Source organism: Eschrichtius robustus, chromosome 10 (genome assembly GCF_028021215.1).
Source record: "Eschrichtius robustus isolate mEscRob2 chromosome 10, mEscRob2.pri, whole genome shotgun sequence".
NCBI lineage: Eukaryota > Metazoa > Chordata > Mammalia > Artiodactyla > Eschrichtiidae > Eschrichtius > Eschrichtius robustus.
The window spans coordinates 100,455,964-100,475,212 of NC_090833.1; the positions used below are offsets into that span (position 1 = coordinate 100,455,964).

General features: G+C 49.2%; 1 protein-coding gene across 1 annotated transcript; it reads right to left on the minus strand.

The window, feature by feature from the left end:
• Window positions 1-892: 892 nt before the first annotated feature.
• On the minus strand, window positions 893-13,095 carry S1PR3 (sphingosine-1-phosphate receptor 3). The gene is made up of 2 exons (XM_068553390.1): window positions 12,877-13,095; window positions 893-4,402 (listed from the first exon to the last, which is right to left on the minus strand). Exon 2 carries the CDS (start codon window positions 4,257-4,259, stop codon window positions 3,123-3,125), a length of 1,137 nt encoding a protein of 378 aa, XP_068409491.1. The 5' UTR covers window positions 4,260-4,402; window positions 12,877-13,095; the 3' UTR covers window positions 893-3,122.
• Window positions 13,096-19,249: the final 6,154 nt, after the last annotated feature.

A 19,249-nucleotide genomic window follows, 5' to 3' on the forward strand; every position in this document is an offset into this window, starting at 1 on the left:
TTTCTATAGAGTACGCCTTGTTACATTTCTGTGAAAGGCTCTTTACCAGTGCAGAAGCAACATGGGTCAAGGGTGGAAACAACCGTTCTCTAAATAGTCCGACGTTAACTGTCAATGTGAGTCTGAGGGCAATAAAGAATATCGTGAAAAGTCTCTCATTTGGTTGGTGGATCTTGTATTACCTCATGAAGGAGAGGAGCGGAGTGTGAAGCCTTTCCATAGAAAGCAGATATTCTCAATTATTCCCCAGGAGATCTCTTAAAATACAGTCACAGCAGAACCCCGTCAGGGACACCAAAGGTGTGGGATGAAAATGGCGTCCTGGCAAAGGCATTCCTGTTGCAATTTATGTTAACTTCTGTCCACTCGGCCTTGGGCAGTATCAAAGGTGGCAGAATGTCACTACCAACTAGTGATGCCAAACACTGGTCTCCTTCTAGGTAGAATGCAGGCTGGAGAAGCGAAAACTTACCACTTGTGCTGGAGAAAGCTAGAGAAAGGGTCAGTTCTGATCTAGTCTCTCCTGTTGGCTTCAATTACACCAAATGGAACAGAACCCATCGTCCCATCTCTTTCAGCTGTACTTTGGCTGCCATGACCCTTACAATTTTCCCCCTATCAAAAGGGTAGTCCATTGACCTCCTTCCCTATTGACCTACCAAAATTGGTGGAAAAGCACCCAATACACTGAAGTTTCCTAAAACACCAGCTCTGCTAGTGGGAAGCCTAGGGGAAATGTTATTGGAATTCTCAGAGTGTTTTAATTCTTAGAGAAACACTGGCACCAGGTGAGAGGTCACACTGCCACTTTGCACATCACCAGGGGCAGCCCCAGTGTACACAGCCCCTCACATGGACTCCCAAGAATGAGTTTATACAAAGGCTTTCGGTTTCATTTATTTTTTTAACAAACATACATGGGACGCAGTAAAGGTTACTAATTGAACGAGATCTAATGCACAGGTTCTCTGTGGCTTTGACACACTCAACTTCTAAATGATCTCCAGCTAGCTAGTTAGGAATGTACACATCGGTACTAAATTTGATTACTTTTTGCATATATCAAATAAACACAATTACTTTTTTGGAGTATTTTTCATTCAGATTGATTGAAAGTTCTGCACTACCTCAAAAAAAAGTTGAGGTTATAGTGTTATTCATATTAGTGCCAGACATCTGGGGCCCCCAAGCAACTCAGAACTAACATATAAATTTGTTAAGTCATTTCACTACCTAAGGTAAAATGCAATACTCAATATTTTGGCTCTCTGAGGCAATTTTGTTGTTGTTGTTTTCTTATCCCAGTATCTTAATGCTTAACTTTTCCAGAAATGCCCTGGATTTTCTCATGCTATTTGACAAGAGAATCAGCTCCTTTTCAGTGACGTAATGAGGACAACAAAAATGCCACCAATGAGCATCTCCTTACAAATAGGATTTATCTCATCAGTACCAAAAATTAAGAAAGATGTTGGTCGGTACATGATCACCCAGGACCCACAGAAATCTTCCTTAATAAAGAGGAACTGGCATCATATAACAAAGAGGAGTCCCTTTCTCTTTGAAAAGTTACTCATGTATTAAGACTACTCTTTTAGTCTTTACTCAGGCAAAATTCCCACTGAACGTAAAAACTTCAGGGGGTTCTGATGTGAGACTTACCCAAGAAAGAATCCTTTTAAAGGTTGCTTTTTTTTTTTTTTTTTTTTAACAAAGAACTCAATACATCAACTATATGCTTATGACAGCTCTGCAAATTTGTGTATTTTTCACCCATTTGTACTGCCTGAAGAATCACTGGGGATGACTGTGTACAAAAATACCTTCTAAGTAATTGCTTCTTAAGGTAAACAGTGATACAGGGTCAACATGTGTTGAAAAGGAAGATTACAGTATTGCTATATTTCTTTGAAGAAAGCACAAGCTGCCAGATCACAATTAAACTGCTTTAATAGTCATAGTCAGGGTCAGCTTTCAGGAATCCATGAGGCTGCTGACGGCCCCAGCTGTTCAGCTGTGACAACACAGGGCGTTGTTGACTTGGTGCTTTCTGATACAGATTCAAACTCAACATAGGATCTCAGTGCTGCCTTGCAAACCTCTCCGAATTCAATAGAAACTCCCCATTACACTGGAAAGGCGAAATGAGCCAGGGGTCTGTCCTCTGCTTCTCCCTTGTGAGTTCTTTTCTTGGTTGGTCTGGGGCACAGCTCCTGGAATACGTTGGCTGGCTTTTCTGTGATTTGGAGAAACCTCAAACAATCACATAATTTGGCCAATTTGGCTTTTAGATGTGCTTAAGACTCTGCAGGGACAAATGACAGAAGAGAAGCAGGGGTCCCCTTGGGGGATGTACGCCCACAGAACTTGCTCATTGTCACCAGGATAATCCAGACGCTGTCAAGTGTATGTCTCAGGACAGTTTGGAGTCAGACCCACGCATCTGAGACCAGCCTCGGACAAGCCCTTTGGGGGGATTTGGGCTTTCAAAACCTGCTTAACGTGAGACTTCATGTCAGTCTGAGGAGACTGGAACCAGTGTGTCCACCTAGTTCCCAGCCATATCCTCATACCTGGTGCTTCAGTCAGAATATACCTGTACTCCCTGTTACGTAACAGTATCATGTACTGCAGCTTATGCGTGTACCAGTGGCAGACATATGGAACGCAAGTGCTCCGTAACACAGAAATGACGAATGTACGGCATCTATCCTGTGCACAGAGTGTAGTGTAAAGTTACCAAACATCATCCTGATGTTCTGGGAGACACATTGTACACTGTGTGGTCCACGACCTTCCTTCTCTAGGCACAGCAGACAGTGGTCGGTGGGACTCAGGGTAAGGCGACTGATGACATCGACAGCTTGGTACATTTGGAAGACCCTGGAGCCTAAAGGGACAAGGCACGCTGTCTACACTGAAATGGGTTGGCAATTCCTTGGGTTCCCTCCTTAAGAGACGTCCACACCAGGCAGGCTGTTGGCAGAATAGGTTTCCTGAGTCCCAGCTCTGGAATAGGCCCCATGGGTGAGGCGTGCAATCAATAAGAATGTGCCTGCAGGGCTAGTTGCCGCTCGTTCCACGGAGATGCGAGGACCCCACGTTCCTGGAGCCTGGCGCCCTCACTTGCAGAGGATACCATTCTGCAGGGTTTTGTTTCTGTCTGTTATGCAGGGCGAGGCAGTTATCTGGGGGAGGTCTTCCTTGCTCTTTGGGGAGGGGCTGCTGTTATTGCTGCCGCTGGATTTGCTTCTGCTTGGGTCGAGAGCAGGCTGGATGGGTGAGGAGCGGGCACCCTGGCCCCTGACCAGGCAGGTGCAGACCAGCCGGAAGAAGGCCCGCCGCATCTCCTTGCTGGCCAGCGTGTAGATGACGGGGTTCATGGCGGAGTTGAGCACGGCCAGCACAATGAACCACTGGGCCTTGAAGAGGATGGCACACTCCTTCACCTTGCAGGCCACATCCACGAGGAAGAGGATGAAGAGTGGGGACCAGCAGGCGATGAAGACGCTCACCACGATCACCACAGTCCGCAGCAGGGCCATGGACCGCTCTGAGTTGTGAGGGCTGGCCACCCTGCGGCTGCTGGACTTCACCAGGAAGTAGATGCGTGTGTACAGGATCACAATGGTCACCAGGATGGCCGTGAAGATGCTGATGCAGAACGCGATGTACTTCTTGGAGTAGAGGGGCAGGATGGTGGAGCAGTCAGGGAGGTCGTGCAGGCAGTTCCAGCCCAGGATGGGTAAGGCGCCCAGCGAGAACGCGATGAGCCAGCACATCCCGATCAGGAGAAAGACGCGGTGCTTCTTGTTGGCATCGTATGGTCTCATTTTGATCATGGTCAAGTGCCGCTCGATAGCAATGGCCAGTAGGCTACAGGTGGACGCCCCGAGGGCCACGAACATGCTGCCTTCCCGTAGGAACCAGACGGTCAGAGACAGGCTCAGTGTCCTCTTGCCCGACATCAGAATGTTGACCTTGTAGGCTATGCCGGCCAGCAGGTCGCAGAGAGCCAGGTTGCCAATGAAAAAGTACATGCGGTTGTGAAATTTATTGTTTTTCCAGATGGCGATCAAAACCATCAGGTTCTCCAAGACAATGAAGCTGCAGATGATCAAGAAAACAATGGTGGTGAGTGTGCTGCCCTCGGGGGCGTCCTTCAGCCTGTCCTTCAACTTGCCTACATAGCTGTAATGTTTGTGCAGCGTCTCGTTGGAGGTGTAGGGTCTGGGGTGCAGCGTGAGAACCGTCGCCATCACTTGGAAGTCACGATCGGTTAGCTCCAGAATCCACCAGAGGGCGCCCTGGGAACGTCCATTTCCAGGGCAAAGAAAGCCTGCGGCTCAGGCTGCAATAGTGATCCAAGCCAGACCCCAGCTGGGGTGTTGAGAATAGGCTCCTGCAAAAAGATAAAAGGAGGGGGCGCCCAGTGATAAAGTAACAGCACCTAAGATCAACGGCAACAATAAAGTTGGGGAAAGGCACGAAAAATGTTGAAGCATTTGGACGGCTGGTCTGCATGGGCCCAGAGAGGGCCTTTAACACAGGTCAAGACCCTAAGTGACCACGGAGACCAAAGGGAGCAATTCTGTGTCTGCAGTTGTTGAGGAGGGAAATTCAGTGCATGAGCACCACCATCATTCAGTCACGTCACCATCACACACAGACCCAGGTAATACTTCCATCTGGAAATCTCAAGGCACTTAGGAACGCTAACTAGTTCATACTCATCTACTGCACAGGACCTGGTGAACCCTTATTCCCAGTTACTGAGAGAGAAACAGTATTATGCCAGGTCCAAAAAATAGAATAGAATCTGGAATAACGCCCATCCGATTTCTGAAACGTCCTTGGTGGGTTTTGGAGCAACACTGTGGGAAGTACTCACACTTCCTGGATGGGATCCCCGGGTAGCAGGGCCAGGGCCAGAAATTGAGTCTAGACGGCCCCCAGATCTGCCCAGTGGAGATCTCGGAAACCGACCACCTGGCCACCAAAGGAAGAGCAGCACAGGCCACGCACGGCCCACATGGCCACTCCCCTAGCGAGCAGCTGAGCGTGGAGCCAGGGGAGGAAGAAATACAAACCTGTAAAAGTGGAAGCAACAGCTATTGAGACTAAAGGAAGAAAAGAGAGGACAACAAAGTGGATTTTCGAGTTTGGCTTAAAATTCAGAGTTCAGCTCTAGCTGTCTAAACTGCCAAAACTAAATTGGTGTGTGTGAACTGAAAGAAACCACCCTGGGAGCACTAGTGAGAGGGCGGGGCGGAGAACACAAGAGCCAGACTTCGGATGGTCCTTACCCCACTGGACCTTGGATGCACTCCACCCCACCTGTGGCTTTATCCATCGGCCTCCTGTGATGTCCACAGTGAAGCAGACCCAACTACCGAGGCAGAAATGGATTTCACTAAACTCACTTATTCTAAATTAAAATTATTTGAGCATTTAAATATAGAATTAAGATCCAACGAGGCTAATTTACAACAGCCGACTGTGTGAAGTTTTTTTTTTTAACTTTTATAACATTTAAGTCACGACCCTCGGTTTGGTTCAGTGGCACATGGACCACTCTCCGATGAAACGGGGCTCTGCATTTTGGGGTGTGACCGAATCTGAAGGCCTCATCCACCCGCTGAGCTCATTCCCATAGAGGGCCTCAGTGGCCAGGAGGATCCTGGGGCTCAGTGTTGGTAGCTGCTCTGTCAGCGAGAAGCAGAGGAGGCTCCAAACAGGGCTCCCCGCCCACGGGACCCTCCAGGTAGATGCTTTCCTGCCACTCGGGTGCTGGTCCCAGCGCCCTGAGGACATTATCAAACCTCCCCTCCCTTAATTTGGGGGACTCCAGTTTTCTGACATCGGGCAGAGATGGCCCTGCTGCTTCTTTGCAGAGATTTCTTCCAGTGTCCTGGAGCTTCGATGTGAGGCTTGTTCTGGAAACCACATGGGCCCCTGGCATCTGAGCTGGGTCTGAGGTCACGAAGGACTGGGGGGTCACCTTGACTGCCAGATGTTGGCAGAAACCTCTTCTAACTTCAAAAAGGAAAAGCAGGCAGGTTCTGAGGCTAGGCTAACAATGAAGTACTGGGGTGGGGGGCGCCTGCCGAGTCTCCCCAATCGCTGATGAGCCCTTGGAGGCAGCATCGGACCCTGGGGCTGTGTCGCCTGAGCCAGAGGCACCTTGCTGCCTCGGGCAGGAGGGAGGCAGGGCTCCCCACCCAGCCCCGGTGCCCACCTACTTGGTCTGGGCATGGGAAGGACAGGGGGCCTCGCCTGCAGGTCTCCCAGAGACAGAGGCAGAGGTGGGGGTCAGCTCGTGGGCAGCTCCCCTCCTCCCTCTTGCCCCTCTTCCATTTTTATTAAAATCGTGTCCGTCCTTCAAGCCCAAGTCAAATTCTACCTGCTCTGTAACATTTTCTGGAATCATCCTGCCCTTGCACACCACTTTTTAAAACAAATTGCAAGCTGTCTTTTTAAGAGTAGAAATAGGAGCAGCAGCTGACACTCTCAGAGCACTTTCCCTGGAGCCCCTTATTTAATCCTCATGCCGACGCCGTGAAGATCGCAGCATCTCTCCTCTCACAGCACCATGTATATTAATGGTGCCCAGTAAACGTGTGTGCCCTTTACTACTGCCCGTCTAAGTACTCTCATCTGTGGGCGGCGAATGGAGAATCCACGCTCCCTCTTTGCTGACCCTTCCTGGCTGTCGTAGGAAACCAGGCACAGGAGAACTTAGCCGCCTGGTTATCTTCCCACCACTTGCCACCCCAGAGCACAACCCCTGAGAGAGTACTCGGCATCCCCACACAGATGCACCGCCACTGCACCACGTGTGACCTCATTCACGGAAAAGGCGTGGCACAAGGGCAGGGAAGAGGAACGCATGTGCCGCGCCACCAAGAGCCACAAGGCGGCAGCATCCTGAGAGCAGCTATTTCCCCGACGGCAATGGGGTCACATGGCTGGCCCGAGGGCCCTACACACGCGACTCCCCCCATGCCAGACCTCTGCTGCCACGTCCAAGTGGCCGCCCCTCTGTCCATGACACCGTCGTGTCGGGTTTGCCTCAAATGCCTCTGAGACATCTGCTTTCCCATCAGGGGTTTCTCTCCCAGGACCTGATATTGGCAAGCATAACAAGAGGATTTATGATGGTAACTGACTCAGCACCAGAGCAGTCTGAATGATAAAAAAACATACTAATATCACCTAAAAGGACAGGAACATGAATTGTACAGGAATTCCCACTCACACTGGGGTGAAAGGGCTCTAGGCATCTGCAACTGAAAGGCTTTTGAAACCAGGGTGTGTCCAAAGTTTGTCTCCTGTGCCTTAGTTTCCCCCATGATAACTCCACGGCATTTGAATACCTCTTGGACAGTCTCCACCCCTCCGACTAGGCTGTATAGTACGGATAGCAGGGAGGTGAGTCCCTTTAAAACTGCTGGATCTGGACTTCTCTTGGAAATAAAGGGCAGAGGAAATACACCACAGGCTTTGCAGACTCACATCAACTTTTTTTTTTTCCTGAATAGGTAGAGTTTTGATAAAATTGAGTAGAGGAAACAAAAGGAAACAATAAAAACTGATAACCAGCAAGAAAATAACCAAAACAAAAATTGTCTAAGATGTGCCAGAAACCCATCCAAACCATGAATCTTGAGGGCGAACATATTTTCCCATTAATTCTTGATTTATAGCTTCCCTTAATTAAATATTTATCGCTCAAGGAGCACATTTTTTCAGAACCTCTTTTGTTAAATGTGAATCTCCGCATTTTGCGTAACTGGAAGATATCCATCTCTCTTTGGAATCTAAAAGCTTATTTTCTTTGGATTGTCAACATTAGAAAGTAGACCCCATCTGAGAGTTAAGTGCTAGGCTAAAGATCAGATTGATTTTGGATGCATCTGAACACCACCGTGCATAGTCAAAACCATGTCACGGGCGAGTTCGGGCCTCCATCCCGAGGGGCGCAGCACAGACTCCAAGTTTGCCGGAAGAACGCTCTGCCCCTCCCGGGTCCTGCTCATGGCGAGGCGGGGCGTCGGCCCTCCCTGGCTCATCCGTCCTGCTGCTGCTGGTCACTGCAGGGGTGCTGGGCACTGCGGGCACCAGGGCTCCTGGGAGACCAACCTATCCTATCCCTCATGGCCTCTTCTAGGCACTAGCCACTCCCAGATAGTACCACTCTCTGGACACCTCGTCCCCTAGAGTAATTTAGCCTGTGTCTGACCTTCATATAAATGGAGCCATACGAGATACGGTGTGCCTGGCATCGTCCTCTCAATGTGATGCTCCTGTGAGTCATGCGTGGAGATGCCGGTAATTCCTTCCCATTGCTCCCACAGCCTCCATTCATTCCTGGTTGTGGACATGGAGTGGTTTCCAAGTGTTGTTGTCCTTAGCAGTGTTGCTAGGATGACCTTGTGGCGAGCACGTGCCTCTGTTTCCAAGGAGTACCGTGGATTTCCTAGCACTGATGTCTAGGTTGGGCTTTGATGGGAGGGTCCCTGCAGAGGCTTATGAGTCTCAGTCCGTGGTCCTACGAATGGTATTTGTGGGGAGCTGGAGAAGTCCCCATAGAGGGTGAGAGTTACGCACTACAAATGCTCACGTTTTGTTTTATTTTAAAAGATAGGTGTCTGGGGCTGGCAGTGACCAGCATCTGCCTTTCCATCGTAAAAGGTTGATCACTGCTTCATTTCCACCTGAATACTTACAAGTACAGCCTGATGCTGAGAAGTGCGGCTGGGTGCTGGCTAGTCGTGTACACATTCAGAAAGCCAGGCATGTGATAGAAGATACTCAGGACAGAGGTGCTCCGGCTTATGGGCAGTGGTGTTCCAACAAACCCAGATTCCGACAGAGCTGTGCCTTGCTTATGTCCACAGGCAGAGTTCTCACTCTCAGACTGTGCTCAGGTGGCCCAGACCCCCACAGACCCGTCCCCTGAAGTACACTGCCCACACCTGAGCTTCCTGTACATCTACTCAACAGAGACCCGCTACACCTAAGAGTTTTCACTTCGACCTCATTCACTTGGGGTCTTCAAGTCTACCTCAAGGCATTTCAACGCCGAGCCTTTTTCTTTTTGCGGAGAAGGAACACGACACTTTCTAGAAGGTGGTTCAGAGGTGTGTCACCCCACACCTCGTCCCTCCATTCCAAGTTGGAGCATCTGCAGGGAGGGGTGAGCCCGGCAGGGGCCGATGGATTCCAGATGTGCTTTCTGTGCTAGCGATTCACTTTCTCTACACGTGTCAATTTGAAAAATAAACAAACCGTAAAAAGAAGGAAAAGGAAAAAAACAAAGGAAAATATTTCCACAATCTGGGGTCTGTCTCTTTCTCTCTGTAACGGCCAAAAACGAAAAACCCCAAACGAACAAACAAAAAAGCGCACACACACACACACACAATAAGATAGTGAGAAATTTATTTTTCCTGGTCGGATGCAGGGCGCTGTATTTTTAAAGGCATGTTCTCCCAGTTCATCCCCCAAACTGAATTAAAACAAGAAGCATTTGCCAACAAGCCAAATTTCTTGGAAAGCAAGTTTTTTTTGTTTAGAAGAATTTAGAAAGGAAATAATGAGTTGGCCATTTCATGGCCCCAGCAAAATTCCTTTGCTAATGAGTATTTCCCCTCACTCCGAGCTTCTTAGGTGACCTCACTCTGCTTTCAGAGACAGTTCATAGCAAGAGGCTTCACACACTCAGTCTTGCACGCCTGCGAGTTGCTCTGTGCCCATTAGTGGAGCTCCCAGTGAGGAAACGGCTGTTACAGATGAACCACGTCAGGATTCCACACCTTCCCCTTTCTTCTCTGGAGTGTGGAAGTGAGTTGGTCCCTGATCAGGTTTCCCGCTTTTCAGTGGCTTCTCCATAGCTCTTCCTCCCGGTAAACAAGGCTCGGATGCTAACACAGATCTGGGGGCAGTCCAGGGAGCCCCAGGAATGCAGGTTGTACCCAGGACCTGGTGCAGCTCGAGCATCTGCCTCTGTGCACGCTCTCCTGGGCATCCTGGCTCGTCGATCGGAGGGCAACTGCTTTCGATGCAAAAGGTCTTTACCTTCATTGCTTTTCAACCAGGCTTGTCAAACTTTCTCTTCTGTGCTTGTTCTAAGGAAGGGCACAGGATTGAATTCCTACCAAGACTGCCACAGGACGAATGAAAGTGTGTGGAAATGAGCTCCTCCAGGCATATGCAAATAAGAGGTATTCTGCCCAGGAAGTCCCAACTGTGGGGTCCCTGTCATCCTTTCCCACAGCAGTGCTCTTACTTGGTGACACTGCACAGGTACCGCACGTTGCACATTGCAGGTACCATGTCTGATCCCCACTACAGCATCTGCCTTCCAAATGTACATAGGAGGAAACTGAGTCTGGGGGGTTGGGTGTGTGGGCTCAGTGTCCTTTGTAGCACAGCTTGGAAGAGGCTGCGCTGGGCTGGATGCCTGTGTCATTGGGTTCCAGTGCACCACATTAGGGATAAGCTCTTCCGGAGACTGTCACCTTTCCATGTGTTCCTCACCTAGATAGTGACAAGAGTGTCACCACCATGCTTGGAACTGATAGCAAAATGCTGGAATGCTAATGTGAGGGCTTGACTGAAATATATGGAAAACTCTGACCCCGAGGAAATGGACTGGCATCTTCAAGACCAAAGAGCCTAGTCAACTGACTCAGGTCTCTCACTCCAGCTCACGGTGCTGATCGGACGTTAGAGCCACCCAATCGGTACCACACTCTCCTTGGAACAACCTTGTCACTGATTTACCTGACTGGCCTATTGCCTGGCCTCTTATAGATGCAGCTGTAATTCCTCAAAAACAGAATGAAAACAAAAGAGAAGAAAAGGCAACTTTATGCCTAGTAACTGTAACAACAACTTAAAAGTATTATCAACTAAAACTAGACAGGATTCTGCTCAGTATATCATATTATCTCCAAAAGTTCATGGACTATCTCTTAAGGCAATTAATTAATTTTACAGAAAATGTATGGCAAAGGAATAATATGAAATGGCTCTGAAGCTGATAAGAAAAGAATCACGAAGCCAAATGTGAGGAAACAGAAAGGCTCGGGTAGCCCAGGGCACTGCAGTCTTGGCTAACTGGCCAACGTAACAGACTGCCTGAGGCTGCCTTGCCAGCTGTGGCAGCACCAGAGTCATAGTTCCAAGTCCTGGCAGAAAAAAAGGGTTTCTCCAACTGGGCAACCCCAAATGTTTCGAGATTATGGTATGCTCAAATCCCCATGTCTTTGCAACAAAAATATATGCATACACTGTAGGTCCTGAAACATTTTTAGGAGGTGGAAGAGATACCATGGAATCAAATTAGTGTCATTATTTCCAGACAAGGAAAAATCAGTTCGTAAATTTTGAGAAATAAATTCATTAGGCCAATAGGTAAGGCTCCTTGTACAGGAAATGGGAGTTTCAGTATCCACATATGGTAGAAAATTAGGAGAGTCATGCCTTTAATGAAATTCACAAATGTAAAGAGGAAAGCAGCATTTTCAGAGATGGAAACTGGTTGAGGAATCATTTTGTCTATATCTTAAGGGCTGACTTTGTGCTTCAGATCTCTGGTGTCAGGCAACAAGAGCGCCTGGACGAGCAGGCCCTAAGTGAGTGTTTGCTGACCGAGAACATCCAGTGTGTGGTTCCCCTCCGGCAACAAAATTATTCATACTGGCACTGAGCTCTGCATCAATTGAGAACTTGTACAAATGTGGATAATTCCACAACTCCTTGAGTACCACACACACACACACCACACCATACCACACCCCACACACATACACACACCAGAACCACCACCTACAACCAGCAACAGGCTTGGCCATCCTTGTTACTCATATACCCACAGACCATAATCCTGCCCTCATACTTTCTAGGAATTATGTTTTTCTTAACCATGCCCGCAAGATTTTCATCAATGAAGAAATAAATGTTGAAAAGATAAATTATGAACATGTGATTATATACAAGGTCTGCAACTTCTAACTCCAGACTTGAAAAAGACGCCTAATTCTGGAAGTACCCAGACCTCCAGAAGAGCCAGACTCAGTTCATGCTGCTACCTTTCTTCATTTTCAAAGTAAAGCATGTTCACTTTAAAAATCCAACAACAAGTCCCTCTCTTACCTCTAAATACAAAAACACCACAAAGTAATATGTCCTTGGGAGTGTCCAATGTCAGGAAGAGAGAGAAAGTAAGAAGGAGGCGGATCGGGAGAGAGGGAGAGAGAACCATTTGGAGACTGGAGGGTTAAAAGTGGCAAAGTTAGCACTTTCCTGCACCAGGCCAAAGAAGGACCTTCCTCAGCTTTCTCTGTTATGAATGTAACATACTGATCTTCCCTGGGAACCTCATTATTGCACGGTAGGAACTTTTTCTTCCAGCCCCCTGATTCTGACAGCCCTGACTGCCTTGTTTGAGAAATAGAAGGAAAACTGGAATTTTGTGGCGAATAAAATTAAATAGAAAAATTTCCCCAAGAGAACAAGCACATATACACACGCTTCCAGAGTTCCCAGGTCCTCATCCTGGGCGGGAGCCTAACTTTTTAATTGTCCCAGGAAAGCGACTGACGGATCCTCTATGTGAAGAGTCACTACTCTTTCCTTCGGCATTTAAAAGCTCCAATTGTACTTAAAAAGGAACCATCCCCTCCCCCACCCCGCCTCGGCTCAGTCACCAGAATGGATGACCTGTGTGGAGGGGGTGATGCTGATGTAATGTGCTCGCCCACCCAGGTCACCGTCGCGCCGAGGACTGGCTGGAAATTTGTGAGAAAAGTGGACCCGGCTGCCCCCACCCACCCCGGGTGCCCCGGGCCTTCGGCCGTGCCGGCTCACCTCCGTCTGGGAAGGGCACTTGGGCCACCGGCATCCTGACACCCCTTCCTCCGCTCAGATGCGAGCTGGGCTGGGACGCCGGGATAGTCCTGGGGCTCGGGAGTCGCGGCACGTTCCCGGGCCGGAGAGTCTCGCTCCGGTTCGTCCTGCCGCCGCGCTTGGCGCCGGTTTCCTGTCGCGTGTCTCCCAGACCAGCTTCTTCTGCCTCTGTCCCCGCCAGCCAGGGCGCAAACTTTTCCAGCGGCCCGCCAGGGAGGGGCCCGAGCTCCGCCTCCCCGCCCTGCCGCCCCACGCCCACATCCCGGGCCCCACCTCCACCTCCCCGAGCCCCGGCCCGGTACCCACGCCCCCCACGCCCCCTCCTCCCCTGGCCTCGTTCCCCACCTCCCCTCACCCTGCTCCATCCCCCGGCCTCCCGGCATCTCCCCGCCCACCCATCTACCCTTTGCCCCCTCCCCCATCTCCCGGCCCTCTGCCCTCACTTCTTTGTCCCCCGCCACCTTCATACCCCTTCCCTCAGCGCCGCGCCCCTATCTCCGCGTCCCTCCTTCCCCCCCCGCCCCAGCATCCCCCGCACTCCGCGCCCGCACTAGCCCCCAAACCCCTTCGTCCTGCTCCCGGACTCCCGCCCCCGAACTCCCGCCCGGGTCTTCCTGCCTCCCTTGCCTGCCCCCACATTCGAGGCCCTCCCTGGTGGGTCCTAGACATTCTCCCATGGCCTCCCGCCTCCCTCCGCAGTCCCCCTGGGCTTGGCCTGCCCCTCCGCCTCTGCCCCAGAACGGCCTTCAGATCCTGCGCTCCTCCTGAGCTCCTGGCTGCCGACCCTGCAGGGGCTCAGGACCCAGCCGGCAGATCCAAACCGGGGCCGGGGCAGGACTTGGGCAGGGCGCACTGAGGGCGAGGGTTTGGCACATTATTGTTATCATTATCATAATTGTCGCGATCATGATCATTTTTGGTTGGAATTGACTGACCACCAACTTGAGGGCTAACATCTGGCAACATTTTAGTTTGGACACGGCGCCTTCCACCTCCCTCTCGTGCTCTGGGCCTCCAGCGCAGAGGCTGTTCCCCGGGGGCACACACGCTCCGAATCCCCGGACCCGCCCTGGGCACGAGAGCTCGTGGATCTTCCGTGGCACACCTCAGGGATTCGCCCCTTTTGTGTGGATAAATGAGATAATCTATGCGAAGAGCTTCCGAAAGAAGAATTCCGAGGGAGGGGACTACCAAATCTATTGGACACGGAAAGTGAAGGTCCTGAGTAAGTGAACACAGCAACCGACCCTGGAAGCTTCCAGCGGGAGGGAGAAAGAAAGAGAACGGGGGAGGAGGAAAAGGAGAGAGGCAAGAAAAAGGAACCAGAAGGCCTGCTATCCAAAGCAAGGCTGTGCATTCCTAGGCAGACCAGACAGGGACTGCAGGGGTCCCTGGAGCAAGTTGGGGAATCTTGGGGAAAGTCTCCCTCAGTTACCTGTCTTGTGATTTGCCCTCTTGCCTCCAGAGGAAGAGCCCCAAGCATCCTTCCCCTAGAGCTGGGAGCAAATGCTTATTAGGGGTGGGATTGAGCCCTGAGAGTCATAGACAACAGAGTGCAAGTTGCCAGCGCTTTTGCTGGCCTTCTCAGTTGTTCCCTTTTGAGAAACCCCAGCCCTGGAGAAAAAGCGGGGTGGGGGTGTGGGCGGTACTGCAGAGCTCTGGCTGACCTCTGGGGCTCAGTGGAGGGCTGGTGCTGCCCTGTCCTTGTTACCACTTAATCTACTGTACTCTGCCTGCACTGCTGTGAGACCTCTCCAGTATGGTAGCCTTCCCAACTGGCTCAGGGTGTCTTGTGCAAGCTCTGAGAAGCCATTTCTGCCCCAAATTATAAGGGGACCCTTGTAATTAATCTTTCCACTCCTACAGCACCAAGTCAGGAAAAGGAGAGGAGAGACTATGCATCTTCAGCCACTCACCGTGGCCAGGGTAACCAGACAGGGTACTGGCCACTGTGCTTACACGTGACCAAAACGGTCAGTTAGTTCATCAGCAAATCTGTTCATTTAGTTGCTTCACACTACGAAAAATGCACTACTAGGTTACTGGCTGAAGTTTGTTTTGATTGGTGCCCATGTCTTCATTCACTGGACAAAATCTGAAATCCAGACATTACTAGGGCAACCTTGAGGTCTAGTGATGCCTCCAAAAGCAGCCTCAGGACCTGGACTCCAGAAGGCTGAAAAACAGTGGGACTCTTTACTGTAAATGTCCCAAGGGAGACCAGAGGATTCCTGAAACTCCTCTTTTGGTAAGACTCCTTTTTCCCAAAGATTCCCCACCCTGAGCAGCTCTCTCCAAACACAGTCCTCTGGCTGGCCCACTGTGCACCCCTGCTTGCTCCCCGCTCCATGGGCCCTAAAGCTCAGTCACTGGGCCCTGACTGGAGGGCCCTCTGTGCCCTCACACAACCTCTAGAAATCATATTCTCTCATAACTTCTCTGGAGAGAACCAGCTCTCCCTGAGTCTGTTGAATAAAAATCTCCCCCTCTGCAGCGACAGCTCTTTACAGAGGAATGGTGGCTCATAAATGTAGAAGGAATGGGAGAATTAGGAAGTTCCCATTGTTCACCTCTTGCTGAAATAATTGAGTTGAACCAGGTGAATTCATGCACAGCACAGTGAAAGTATGGAGAATTGGTGAAGCACACAATGGTAACTGGAAAAGGAAGAACGTTCTCTGTTTTAATGGAGACATCTGGCTGTCAGGGGCTCAAGGAGGGATCAAACTTAGCATTGCTCATACTGGATCAACCTGATATTATGGGATCCAGAATCCAGCACACATCACCAATGCTGTGTTCTTGCTAAAAATGCTAAAATGCAGTCAGAGGTCAAGCCTGTGACCTTCACTTCCGGTTTATGGGAAAGAAGGGCTTAAACAGCAGGGTAGATGACGCCAGGGAGAAACGATCAGACACGTCCAGAGAGCAGGGCATTCTGTATCAGTTGGCGTGGTCTCCTCAAAAAAGTCAGTGCCAGAGAAAGAATGGGAATGGTTCTAGTACAAAAACAGCTAAAAAGAAGCGCCATTCATAACAAACATGGACCCTGATCAACTCCTGGGTCAACTAACCAGCATTAAAGAATTTGGAGGATGTTTCAACATGATGGTGTATTGAATGATATTGTAGAATTATTGTTTGTGTTATTAGGTGTGATAATAGCACACTACTTGTCTAGAATGACCTTATTTTTAGATGCCTGCTGAACTATTGAAGAGTGGAATGTCTTGATACCTTAAACTTGTTTTTAAATAATTCAGCAAAAACAGTAGGTACACATAAAGCTGATATGACAAAATGTTAGCAGTTATGGGATTTCAGGGGTGGATGGGGGGAGTTGTACGATGGGCTCCCCTTCTCTATGTGCTTGAAATTTTCCCATAGTAAAAAGTTGGCGAAAAATAAAATGTCAGGTACTAAATAATTTAAAAAATTTGTCCATCTCTGTCTCAAACTATCAAATCAAATCTAGGCTTATGGGAATAAAATAAAAAGATAGGATGATTTATATCTGTATACTTTTGAAAACCACATGGCCCCAAACTTGAACATCATTTGAGCAAATATATATTATGATATATTGATATATGTAGTATAATATTATATACTAATTTGTAATTTTTAAAAAGGAAATACATTTTATTTTCCCAACACATTAGTGCCTGCAGCCTGGCATGCAGGTACCACTTGGTTAAAAGACATCCAGTTTTAAGACTCTAACCCACAGAGAAGCCTTCTCCAGCAGAGCTGAGACATTGCAGGAGCCGACTGAAGGAACTCAGAAGCTGGGAAGACCAGACACTTGTGCCTATAAATGCACCTTCTTTCTCCCTTTTTTCTTCCCTCCCAGCCTCTGCCTCTTGGATCTCTGTCTTGCTTTTATCTTGAGTAATTGTGCCTGCCACTTTTTTTGGGTTTCAGAGGCCAATCCTCAAGCATACAGTCAGGACAATGTGGTGTGAGTTCACACATGTGGACAAGTCTGTGGCAGGAGCCCTGGGCAGGGCGTAGGGTAGGCTGGATGGGCCACAGGGAAGGGAACCTGGTAGAAAAGAATCCTTGGGGAGCCCTGAGCAGTGTTGGGGACTGAGGTCTTGTGGTTCTCCAACAGATCACCACGATGGAAGTCATTTACATAGTGCTGGGGAGAAATAGCTCTGCAACATCGATCTGGATTGGATTTGAAAAAATGAAACTTGAACTTTTGTACCTAACAACACTGGCTGGGGCCAAGTGAAGCCTCTGACTAGCTGTCCGAACTCGTTCCCAATAAGTATTCATTCATCGACAGAGACACCTACACCTGGACCTCACGACTTTGTGACTTCACAGTTAGTACATTGCCTGTCCCCATCTTTATGCCTCATGCATCCCCTTTCTCCACTCACACTGTCAGTCAAGGACAACAGAGAATCCAAGAATTGTTCTTTTCACATTTTATATTTTACGAAGATGTCTCTAATATTCAGACACCTGACTAGTGTGTGCATGTGTGTTCATGTAAGTGTGTAACTGTGTGTATGTGTTTGCGTGTGTATGGGTGTATGAGTGTATGTATGTGTATAGAGGTGTATGCATGCATGTGTGCATATATGTGTGCATGTATTTGTGTATGTGTGCGTGTGTGTGCACGTGTGTGTGTGTGTGTGCGTGTGTGTGCTGCAGAAGGACAGTACTCCTGGTGAGGAAGGTAATGTGTCTGACCATCCCTGGAAGATAAGCCAGTGGACCTTGTAGTATAATACAAAATAAATATTCGGTCTTTGCTTCTGGTTCTTGGCACAGAGCTCCTAAAATCCCTGAATTTACTGTCTTTTACATGTTAATGAGATGGCTGGTGGCTGGGCCCTGGATAGGTTCAGGATGGGGGCTAGTTAGCAAAAGAACCAACCATGTGATTACAGGGTTGGAACTTCCAGCCCCATTCTGGGGAGAGGAAAGGGGCTGGAGCTGGAGTTAATCACCAAAGGCCAATGATTTTATCAATGAAGCCTAAATAATGAATCCTCCATAAAAGCCCCTAAACAACTGAGTTTGGGGAGATTCTGGGCTGGTGAACACAGCTGTGTGCTAGGAAGATGATACACCCAGAGAGGGCATGGAAGCTCCAAGCCCTTTCCCCATACCTTGCTCTATGTATCTCTTCCATTTGGCCTTTCCTGAGCTGTATCCTTTATAATAAACCAGTGACATAAGTAAAGTGTTTCCTTGAGTTCTGTGAATTGTTCCAGCAAATGACCAAACTTGAGGAGGGTATGGAACCTCCAAATTTGTAGTCAGCCGGGCAGAATGTTCAGTGGGAGCAGATAGACAGGGAAATGTGAACTCAGCCTTGGGTGGTGGTGAGAGTCTAGCGCGTTTGTGTGTTTGCCCACGTGGTGTGTTCTCAGTGGAAGCCCGTGTGCTCTGAAAGCAAGAGGAGAAAGGGTGGTCTGGAAGGCACCCCACTGGGTGGAGGCACCCTTGATTCTCTCCATTGTTTTGATGAGGAGAGCTGTCTGAGGGCTTGCGGTGATGCCGGCACTGAATCCCACAAACCGGGTAGCCCAGTCTTCGGCAGCCTGATGCTTTGAGTCAAAATAGTCCAAAAACGTGCCTTTCTTGTTGGATGCTGTGCCTGGGAAACGGTGGTGGGGGCTGGCTTCCTGGAGAAGTGCTTTCCGTTTATGGAGGACTGTTGATATATACAGTCTGGGGGTGTAATTCAACCAAAATGCCCCGGTTGTGTTTATCCAGTCGTTCGATAACACGCAGTGGATGCGGTGGTTTCGTGCACACCTGTCCGCCCTCTGCTTGGACCGGTTCTGTGTATTCCTCCCACACCCCTGGCTTTTCGAACAAGTGTCTCCAACATTGTTGAATAACTTGGCTTTTTCTTGGCTGCCGAAGGGTTGGTTGGTGACGGGGTGGAGAGAGAGTGTGGTGAGATGAACTGCAACAGTAGGTGCCAATCTCCTCCCTCCTCCACCATCAGACACTATGGATCTTAAGCCGAAAGGGCTGAAGGAGTTTGGTTGGGGGCAGTAAGAACAAATATCAGCATTGACTTGGTGCTTACTCCTGCCAGGCACTGTTCAAAGAGCTTCACACAGAGTAACTCCTTAACCCTCAGAACAACTCTAGGAGATGAACACCAATATCATCCCGTTTTTCAGATGAGGAAATTGAGACACAGAGATAATCATACATTTGCCCAAAGTCGCATAGCTGGTAAGTAGCAGAGTTGGAACGCCCTGTCTGTTTGGAGTTTGCTGATTTATTTTAGCACTTTGAAGGTTGCAACCCTCCTGAAAAACATAGGCTGGGCTTTATGCGTGGATGCCCAATATCT

Bases quoted from the DNA above. Each gene is read 5' to 3' on its own strand.
- S1PR3 (XM_068553390.1), bottom strand. From the start codon at position 4,259: ATGGCGACGGTTCTCACGCTGCACCCCAGACCCTACACCTCCAACGAG.